Below are 11,416 nucleotides of genomic sequence, written 5' to 3' on the forward strand. Positions count from 1 at the left end.
TCCATTGTGTGGATAATGCTTTCAGACCATTTCAATAGATTGCCGGGGTACCGTTTTAGCTGAGTGTGCAGGATGAGGGATGAGGCTGGGAGCTGAGGAGGCGTCTTGAAAAATAACACAAAATGCAGCATCTCCTCTCTGCAGTCAAGGAGAACAGGCGATAAACTTTGACACACCAGGGAGGAGAATAGACACAAAAACACATCATTGTACAGTTCTTTACATATATATATATATATATATATATATATATATATAGAGAGAGAGACGGTATCCACTGGATATATATATTTTTATATATATATGAGAAATTATCTTTAAGTTCCCCATGTCCCCCGTCAACTCCACAATCTCCCCCCTATCTTTCCCTGTTTCTGCCGACTCTGAGTAAATCCTTTCTTTTTACATTTATCGACAAACCGAAGCATATTGCGATTGAAACCATCTGTTGGACAAATCATTCATTATACACACTCTATTTCCCAAACTCTCCTCACAAGACCAAGCAAATGAATAGTCCAACTGAACATTAGTTTTATGTTGGTAAGGCCAACATAAAACATTCCAGCTGAAAGGATATCATAATAGTTCCAACATATTCTGAATTCCCTCTTCTCTCTTTCTCTGTTCTTCTTGTACTCTCCTTCCTTTTCTCTTACTCCATCTGTCCCTGCAGGTAGGGCAATGCATGCTATGCCCAGGGGTTAAAGGAAAACTTATCTAGAGTCATTAAAAAATTGAATTGCTATTGGCAATGAGCTTAATCACTCAGTGAAACGTTTGGGTGCAGTAAAACATCCTGTGTGGAGGCCCTCCAGCCAACTAGTTTGATTTATGACTTTATTCCCCCATCGTATCGCATCTGTAGGGGGATAGCAAGCGATAGACGACCCTGACAAACAGATGCGTAACATCGCATGTCTCAGCAGTACTTCACTAGCTCTCCACTGCTAGCATCTAAGTTGTTAGGCTTTACTGGTGAGCTCTGTTCCTTTCTGTGCTTTTATTTTCCAGCAGAATGCCAAAATCACCAGTGTCGAACAGAAGGAGAAACATAGAGCGTGCTTTTGTATGTGTTAAGTGTGCACGAGTGTGTGTGTGTGTGTGTTTGTGTGTGTGCCTTTGTTTGTGTTCTGCTGTACAGTATGTGTGCTTGTGTGCTCCTACTGTGTAGGTGGACAGAGGATGTGACAGACCAATCTATGTGGCCATGCAGCGGGAGTACTAAGGACTGTTTGTGTCCATCCAATTATGCATGTGTGTTCCCAATTTGTCCTTTGTGTCGTGGTGGGGAAATGCCATTTCTGCTTTGTTTGGGAATGTTTTTAGTTTGATCAGTCACATGAATCTATTCAAAGTCATCTCTGCATGCTGACCTTATAATGGAGGTGGTTGCCAAGCAATTACATGCCTTGCCTTCTCTCTGGCTGAACAAAGAGAAACAAGCCTCGTGTTTTAAACGGATGAGCAGTGAAAAGGTACTCAGCCCCTATTTTGCCATATCTAGCTGAAAAGCTGACTGAACAGGGATTTATCACACTTCTGCAGAGACTCACACATGCACTTAGACACAAAATTATACACATGCATACAGTAAATCTGCAGGCGGATACACAAGCACTCATATGCATTCACAGGATGCTTTGTTTGAGCTGAATGATTTGCTACTTTTAAAAGATTCCATTTCTGAGTGTATGCCGGCAAACAAATTGAGGTTCATCATCTCAAGTGCGGACATTACTCCACTATTTTTTTGGTTGTTAGTATTTGATAGACATTCCCATTCTGTCTCTGAAGGATTCACTAATATTACTAGCTAAATTGATAGTATACTATAAACATGTTTCTGCACTTAAAAAGGAAGCACAGGTTAACATGTTGAACATAAGGCAGTGTAGGGGCCAGCCTAACATGCAGGGGAAACTCGTCCCAGAGTTTGGGGGCTACAACTCTTCTTCTTTCCTGTGCTTGAACCTTGATCTTGGGACAACCAGAAGTAACTGGTCAGTGGAACTGATTTAACTTAATGGGACTTGTGGTTGTGAAACGTCAGAGAGATAGGTTGGAGCTAGTCCATTTAATGGTAGGCAAACAATGAAATCTTAAAATCAATCCTGAAATGTACAGGGAGTTAGGGCTGTACTGATATGTATCAGATATTTTTTTTCCCTTTTTGTTTCAACTTGGAGGGTCAGCAACGGGCGCTTGGTGTGGAGGATCCCCTCTTGGGATCTCTCCCCTGCGCTGGCTGGCCCTTGCCAGGCGCATTTGCTCTGCCGCGGTGCACCACGACAGGCACGGCTTGGGAAGCACATGACACATCTCGTTACTCATGCTCATCCCCATCTCGTTGGCTCTGCTAGCATATAACAATACAATGTAGCCTAATGCACACAACCAAACAAAAAGTGACCGCTTGACTTGATGAAGTCAACTAAGGGGTCACCGAAGGATCCCTTTCATGGGGCAACAGTAAAGGGAGGCGAGTATGGGAAAATGTGGTCTTGTCTGCGTATTCCTAGACAGAAAAGACGGGAGCCTGGCTACCAACTTAAAGGGCATTACAGTAGTCAAGTCAGGTCACGATAAAAGCATATATAAACATTTCACAATCACTAAATTATAAAAAGGACTTAAATTGAGTCTCAGCTTCCAATTTGACAGATTTTACAAACAAATCCCCAATTGTTGTTTTTGATTAGTTGAACTCTCAAGCTTACTGATGAAGCAAAAAGACTGGCTGTTGGTACTCTTTTTTTACTCCTTCCTTTCTCAATCCCACTCCGCCCTCCCTCATTCCCTCGGTTGCCAAAGTTTGGGCAGGGGACCAAGATGTTGACTTAGAGCTGTCTGTCTGCTAGCTGGCTTCTTGCTGGGACGGCAGTGAAAAACAAATGACTTTATATCTCTGTCCCTGCAGGAAATGCCATTCAGGCCTTCGGTTACGGGATAGACAACATGCAGAACAAAAATGAGTCTGTCCCTGGCCCATCAGCGACGACGAAGATGGGGTCGGATTGGTCGACAGCCACCTCAGAGCCTCCCTTTGTCACCATCCCAAAGGTAATAGGTTTGCATTGATTGTTAAATTCATATGCAAAATGATTATTTTTGTTATTGTCGCAGCACAAATATATCCATACTGTACATTTCCAGCAGTTCCAAGCAACTTCCTTGAATGCATTTGTTAAAATTGACGTCTTACAACAAGAAGAACCACAGAAACACTGCTTCACTCTGCTTCTGTGAAAGGAGGATTTTGTAAAGAGGCAAAATCATGAATCTCAACACGCTGCAGCATTCACATTCACATCACATTCAATCTCTACGCTTGTTAAAGCAATTGGCGCATCAGAACAGACGTTTTATGATAAGACAGTTTATGCTACACCCAAGATGATGACATTTGGTTGAAATATTATATTTCTCTCTCACACAATGAAATAGTGAAATAAATGGGAGGGTGGGATTTTAATCTGGATTAGAGGTTCTAAAATACTGGCCCAGGGCCTGTGCACTGCTCAACGCCGTCTACTCTGAAGACTGCAGTCAACTCAGCTATAACTGGGTTCACCATCTGGAGCAGAAAACATCACTCTTTGCTGTGCTGCAAGAATGCACATGTGTTTGTCTTTTAATAGAACTGTACTTCATTTTCTTTTCAAATAAATGTGAAAATGAAAGGAACATATTGTCCGCCAAAAACTCCCCCTCTCTGTCTGTCTCTCTTTAACAGGACAGAAATATTTCACTGCACTTTGGGCAAAGGAGAGGTTTTTCTTTTTTCTTTTCTTTTTTATCTAGCTGTTGAGTTTGATTAGTTTTCACAATGAAATATTACTCTGTTTTACAGATGTATTTTAGATGTGCCGTGCAGCCTTCTGCTGAAAGACTAATGATGTTTTTCACCTTTGCAGAACACCCAGTTACCAAGCTTGGCTGAATTAGATACTGTAGTATAAAATGGTACCTTGTAAAACCTTTTGCTGCCACTGCTGTTGTTGATGTTATTGTTAGTGCCATTTTTCAGTCACTATTACAAATATACACAGAATCTAAGCAGCGTGCAGTGTTTATGGATGCAAATTTGCATGCTGAATGAATGACTCCCATTAAGACATCTATTTTGAGTAATTCCAGGGGCTTTCACAGCCATTAAATGGTCACACTGCAGCCGAGTCATGCAGTATTGTCGTTTACGCAGAAACCCTCATTGTTGCGAAGACAGGGAATTAAAACCTTAAAAATGTTGCGAAGGGGAGAATTAATGAACAAGCACCTCTGATAACAATAACAGTGTGTATGTTTGGGAAAGGTGTTAGAGAGAGAGAGAGAGAGAGAGAGAGAGAGAGAGAGAGAGAGAGAGAGAGAGAGAGAGGGGATGGGGGCGAGGGAATGGATGGTGGATTTCTGCAAAGGTTGTGTGTGTGTATGTCAGTATTGATGCACCGCTCTGTGCCCGTCTCACTGCAGCGTGGTGTTTAATTTATTGTAAAAATGGTAATTAGGAAACAATAAGACGTGTGATTACTCAAGCAGGAAGTTTATAATTAGAGAGGGAGTTGGTAGGGACATTTTGGGGGGCCCTGCATTCTCAGACAACTAAGCTTGGCAATTAAAACTTGTCAAACTTCCATAGCAGATACATGTTGTTATGGTATGGGGTCCTCTTGGCAGAAGACTGACTGTCCAGGGCTTTAAATCTCATGGCGGCCAGCTTTGGGCCCACGGTAGCACGCACACACGTGAATGCACACATGTGTACAAATAGCCTACGGACTACGTCAGGTCTGTGATGGATGGATGAACGAACCATGACACAAAAAGTACAACCTATAATATGAAGCACAGTTAGAGAAGCGTGAGCACAGCAGAATCAGCAGTCTGTGACTAAGCCTGTTCACGACATTCATACTTCTCTTATAGAGTTTTTTCAGCTAATTTAGATTCATAATTATTCAAAAATGTCACTGCCAGTGGTTGTTGGCTTTATCTCGTGCTCAGTGAGTAAACATGTGGGCAGAAGCTTGGTTCTCTGAGCCTTGTCAGAGGGTAATAGCCATCACAAGCCCTGCTTTGTTGATATGGAGAAACATTTCCCTCCCAAATACTAACATGTTTCTGTCAAATGTAATGACTAGTATTTTAAACCCCCCAATGATGTCTTTACTATATTCCCATGGTGGGCGTCTCACTTATTGTGTGTGTCTTTTGGAATCATGTCTTGAATTTTAACATCCTTGCTTAACAGATTCTTAAACAAGCAAATGTTCAAGTTGAATTTTGTATTTCTTTTTTACTGCATTTCAAGTTTAATTTGAAATGTAATACAAACCAACTTCTGTATGTGTAACCTCCCCCCCCCTCTAACCTCATAACCACTGGGAAGCTGGTGATGTCTGTGTTCCCACACTGTCACTGCCATGTGTTGATTTTCAGCTCAATTGAATGGATTGATTGTGGATAGAAACTACGTACCTCACTGTTACTCGATTGCCTGTCTTGGGAAATGCAGCCCGATTGCACTGTAAATTTGACAACGTGCTGATCGATAATGAAAACATTGTCTACAGTACATGCGTAGTAACCTGTTCAATGACAAACAGGATCAACAGTTTAAATAAATACTTGTGACTGTTTTCCATCCCCTCTCTCTCTCTCTTGACATTGTCTCTATTCCGTCACGGTGCATGCATTTGTTTGCGCTTTTAGCCGTGTGTTTGTGTGTGTGTGCCTTCTCACAAGCCTGAGTGTATGTGTGGATATTGGCTGCAGCCAGAGATCTGGACTCATGTCAACAGGCTGCTGCCACACATCACTGCTCCTGCTAATTAATTGGCTTTTAGTCGCGGATGTGTTTGGTGCATTGTCAAGCTACCCATAGCTTTCCCCCCCCCCCTTATTGGCAACTGTCCTTTAACCATTTCTTTGTAGAGTGTGAATGCACAAGCCCAGGTACTGTGATAACTGCAGCTATTTCGAATGCCCCTCCTTTCCCTACCTCACTCTCCATCCTTCTTTCCCTTAACAGGAAAAAGAATATGCCTGTCTTGTTAATACAATCCAACACAATTTTCTTCTTTCATTTTTGATGTACTTCTTCATATGTTTGCCTTGTTCTGTTGGAAGATGAGGCGCCGGTAGATAACATTTGAGTAGATGTTTTTCCCGAGTTCAGGAAAATGGACTAACGTGCAATTTCTGCAAAGGTTACATTGGTGAAGATGAGATGAGGGGATGGTGATGGAGGAGGAGGAGGAGGAAGAGAAGAGAATCTTTCATGTTCCTTATGATGTGCCTCTATATTGCTGTGCTAGACTGAAAATGTTGCCTCCACAAATTGAGCGAGACTACTTTAACTTGGAGGCAAATGGTTATGCTCTGTGTTACAAGAATCCGAGAAAATTTAAAAAGTATTCAAAATGCTAACAATTTTATGGGAAAGCACATAATAAGGCAATTTCAGTGTGGATATAACAAGAGAACTCTGGAGGCCATAGAGTTTAATATCTGGGCTGATGTGTTCCCACTGTTCTCTGCCATAATGTGAACAGTGTGTTAAACTGCATTTCCTGTCCTTCTGTTTGGGCTCTGTACATAAGTTTATTTTCTCTTGTGCATAAGAATAAACATTGTAGTGTTTTGATTGTGCACAGTCAAATTGCATACAAGGGGTCTTGCAAGTGTTTTGTTCGGGCTCTGCTTGCTGTAATTTATGCCTTATGAAATATTGAAAGAAATCCACAGCTGCTGCTGGCTTCTGTAGTGTGTGTGTTTGGCTTCATAGCATGTTTTTCTTGTAAATAAAGTCTGTAATGATAGCTTTAAAAAGTGTTTAGAGACTTGCTGGCACAACCTAAAAGAGTTCCTCACAAGAAGCTTTCCTTTGTTGCCAACTTGTTAAAGAAGCAGAGAGCATACTAAGCAGCAGGGGCTTGGAATATACTTCACATATTAAAACATTTGGCGGATCAAACCCTTAATGTTTGTGCCAAAGTGGGTTTGCCATGGATGCATGTAATGTCTTATTTTTACTCTGACTTTCTGACTCTTCGTTTTCTCTTCTTCTCCTTACCTTTGACCCTGTCCTTCCTCCCCTTCCTCCTGTCTCCTCCTGTTCCTCTCCTCTCATCAAATGCAAAAACAAGAAGTAGCACGAGTGTCTGCGTCATGTCTAACCTTTACACGTCTCTCTCTCTCTCTCTCTCTCTCTCTCTCTCTCTCTCTCTCTCTCTCTCTCTCTCTCTCTCTCTCTCTCTCTCTCTCTCTCTCTCTCTCTCTCTCTCTCTCTCTGTCTGTCGCTGTATCCCTCTATCTGCCCAGTATCCTGAACCAAGAGACGGTGGCCTGGCCAAAACCCGTGGCCTGCCAGAGGATCACTCTGCCTGTCTGTGTGCCAACGTCTGGGCAGTGCTTCCCGGCCTGGCGTTGGCTCTTGTCCTGGCCCAGCATGCCTTATAGAAGCGCCAGGAGGAGAAAAAAGAGGTCATCCACCCACAAGCTGATCCCAAAAGCAGAAGGTGTTATTTCTGAGACTGATATTAAGAAGGCTGAATCTCTCGGCAGTTGAAATAAATGGCATTCATGAAAGAGGAAAAAAAACAAAAAGAAATGGAAAATATTGAAATTTTACAATTGTGAATTTGTTGTTCATTTGATGTATTGTTAGGTCGGACCATGACTGTGATGAAGCACATGGCTTTTAAAAGGTCCCTTGGTAAGAGAGACCACGAAAGCCATTCTCTGGGAACGTCTCTCCCTCAGACTGAGACAAAAATCCTGGAGGGCTGAAGCTGATCATTTCAAAGACTTCTGCACTTTTCTCACCAAAGGAGGGAATGAACAACATAATTAAAAGAAGACTGGATTGACAGAAAATAAATTGTTGCAGAGAGAAAGGGAATGAGTAAGAGGTAAATGGGGTAGAGTGAGAGCGAAAGGAGGAAGAGAGAGAGAGAGAGAGAGAAAGAGACATATTTCTGCTATCAGTCACACTTCTTTTGTCTTGAATTGGTTCTCGACTTAATCTTCTCTTGGATGAACAGACCACGAATTTAGGGGCGGGGATGGGGGATGATTATATTCTGTCTCTTCAACACTAGTGTAAACTCTAAACTGTAAAGCCTACTCAGTGTTCTAAGTGTTGGTATAGTATCCGTGACCATAATCAATCTACCGTACAGCTCTTTCATTTGGGTACGTATACTTTTTCAGCAGGCGGCGAAAAGAATTAAAGATGTTGAAGTAAACAGTTAATAATGGTCCTTTGGTCATTTGAGATGTTGTTGTTAATGACTGTGGGTGTTCGCCATACGTCCACCTGCACATGTGTATATTTCTGTCTCTATGTATATAAACAACGTTTTTCTTTCATTCAACCAAATAATATCTACGGTACCTTGAATGGACTGTACTCTAAGATTGCTCTGTATTGGTACTAATGGAAAGCCTTCATTATCTGCGTTTATATTTGTCTATAAAGGTTTGATCACAAGAATGTATACAGGGATGAGATTAAACAAGCTCAAACTGCTTGGAAAGCCATAACCCCGTGTGTGAGTATCATACTGTGTTCACTGAGTGTGTGTGTGGACAATTATTACAATGTGTGTGCACCTATGTTTCCATGCAGGAGAAAAGAAGCTTATTAGGAGGAGTTTAAATTGCCAGTGTGGGGGTTCGTTCTGCCCCCCTCAGAGAACAGAGGTTATGATGCATAGTGTAATTAACTGCAAGGTTTTTTGAGAGTCAGGACAGCCACCAGTTTTTAGTGGTGCTTGTGACCCAGTCTTTTAACTCTATAGTTCATCTTTTAATATAATATTTTAAAAGTCCCATATTTTAGGCATAAAAAAAATTAACTTCATCTATTAACTGAAAGATATTTTGTTGAAAAGAACGTCCTTTAAGAAGTACATTTTTGAATACTGGCTGCCTTCAAAACAATAGTTGTGAAAATGCAACGTGTCAATTTAAAGGAATAATCCGACATTTTGGAAAATACGCTTATTCACTTTCTTGCAGAGAACTATACGAGAAGATCAATAACAGTCTCATATCTGTACACTGAATACGAAGTCACCGCACAAGCATAAAGACTAGAAACGGAGAACCACCTCTGAAGCTCATTGATTCACACGCAATATCTTGTGTGTTGTGTGAATATGATGTAATTTAGGTGGGGTTTGTGCAAAGCTAACTGTATTTAGTCAACATGAAAGTAGTATGAATCTGATGTGGCAATTTTATACTTTTGACAAAAAGGTACTTCTTAAGGGATAGTTCACATTTTTACTTATAACTCAAAGGCCTCATATGTACATTGAAAAACATATTCATATGTCCTGTTCACATGTGATGGGATCCCTTCCTACAGAGGACGTGGATCTCGCCCCTTATGTTTGCTAGAAAGAGTTTCCTTCATGACCAATCATTTTTCCAATGTACATATGGGCTAGTGAGTGTAAAATAAAATAAAAATCCTTCCTATCCTTTAAAAACATTCTGCAGAATCATTTAACATGTATTTGTGTATGTTTTTACATACATCATATGTTTTCCTTGCAGTGAATGAATGCTGACTGTAACTGATGCACAATCAGTGTTTCCACCAAAATGTTTATGTCTTCAGGCGGCACATCGAGTTTAGTGTTGTGCCACATAAATGCATGCTACCGAATCAAACAGCTTTATGTTCCCGGCTGATTTGGAAAAAAGGTTTACAATCTGTCACGGGAACAGATGTAAAATTAAACTCTGCTCAATATTTATTGTTAACTGTAAATGCAGCGTATACAGTGTGGTCAGGTCTGGCAGAAATTACAGTGATTTCCTAAACTGGTGTGTTTCCTGCTCTGGGCTTCTGAGAATATAAAATGTCAAACTTCTGAATATTATATGTATCATTTTACACATTCAACAAATTTGAACACCGTGTTAGATGTTTTGGCTCGGTCTTGTTATGATTTTGGATGTCAATAGATATGGTCACTTTATGAGGTCAACAGTCCAGACTTTTCAGAACAAAGAATTATGTCAACATTTCCAACTAGCATATTATTTCAAAAGATAAAGTCATTAGTAATTTCCGCTTGCTGTCAGAAGCATCTCTTTTTTTTTATCAGATATTATTCCTGGCAATGCAGCAGTCCTTTTGAATTATGATGTAATTGTTTATAAACTCAAGTTATAGAAAACATGTTTCTACATAGTTGTCTAAGTAAAACAAAAAATAAGAAAACAGGCGGGATGTGTTCAATTTAAACAAATCTATCTACTCATCGATCTAAAACATTATCTGCAACCCTGATAGTAAAAGTCAGGCTCTGTGTTTGAGAATGAAAAAGCAAAGGTTTCTTATCTCACATCGACATTTAACAACTTCAGAGGGAAGAAATCCATCAAAGCAGAGCTTCAGTTCTCCTGCAAGAACCGCCTCTGTAGTCCATAATGCAATACAGTCACAACGTCACAGACATGGTTCCTCTTTAAAGCAGGAAAACCTTATTACAATTATGTTATGCTTACATTTTCATATTCAATTACAAATATAGTATATTTGAGCTTACAATGTCAGGAAGTGTTTGTCCAGTTTGACACTTGGGCCTTTCTTTACCTGCAGTTACACCTTTATGTATTTTTGCATTTTGCCTGAATAATTTAGAGCTCAGTTTGGGTCTACAGCAGGGTTATTACTCAGAGAAGGTAAAATGCAGACAGACTGCAGCATTTGTACGTGGATGATAAGAAGGAATCTGGTGATGTTTCTGGGATGTGTACTGTGAGAAGTCAATGACTGGCACTTCAGTTCAACCTTTCTGACAACATAAAATGTTTTTGGCTTTCACTTCATGCGTGCAACCAAATAGAGTTCTTCATGCCTCCGCAGAGTACCGTAAATGTAAATCACTGCATTTGCCTGTTAGCAGTATATTCTGTTCCATAAATGCAACATGAAAGTGAACTTCTGCCCTGCTGTGTATATTTTTACAATCTGCTCTATCAGAACATTTATAGCTAAAAAGCTCTGTGGGCTTCCTGTTTACTCAGCTGTCACCAGCACAATGCTGTCTATACCTCCCTGCCTATTAATCACACTTTGATTTGGTCAGTTTGTTGCTTACTTTTCAGAAAAATTGATGACGAAGTTATATAGTCAGCTTCCTATAAAGGCGATCAAAGATAAATTAAGGCTTTTGACATGTGGAAAATGCAAATAAACTGATCAAAATTCAAACCTCCCCTCACTTCATTTCACCCTCCCTGGAGTGGGGCTGAGTTTGGGGGGAAAAAGACAGCAGATCAGCAGTTCTTACACAGCTTAAGAGAATGTATATGCAGGAGACCTACGCAACACACAGCACAATTAAGAAATGTATCAGGGATTTTATAGCAGATATTACCAGTGCAGGAGAGC

At 40.5% G+C, this 11,416-nt stretch overlaps 1 protein-coding gene across 3 annotated transcripts in view; it reads left to right on the forward strand.

The window, feature by feature from the left end:
- The window catches only part of LOC115013786 (GDNF family receptor alpha-2-like), a 46,678-nt gene extending 35,715 nt beyond the window's left edge, over positions 1-10,963 (forward strand). For 2 of the 3 annotated variants that reach the window (XM_029440288.1, XM_029440289.1), the window contains 2 exons: positions 2,921-3,063; positions 7,324-10,963. In XM_029440288.1, the coding sequence (XP_029296148.1) occupies positions 2,921-3,063; positions 7,324-7,461 (281 nt within the window). In that variant the 3' untranslated portion in view covers positions 7,462-10,963. The remainder of the gene's footprint in view (positions 1-2,920; positions 3,064-7,323) is intronic. The other variant, XR_003832826.1, reaches the window with a different exon arrangement.
- Positions 10,964-11,416: the final 453 nt, after the last annotated feature.

Source organism: Cottoperca gobio, chromosome 9 (genome assembly GCF_900634415.1).
Source record: "Cottoperca gobio chromosome 9, fCotGob3.1, whole genome shotgun sequence".
Taxonomy (NCBI): domain Eukaryota; kingdom Metazoa; phylum Chordata; class Actinopteri; order Perciformes; family Bovichtidae; genus Cottoperca; species Cottoperca gobio.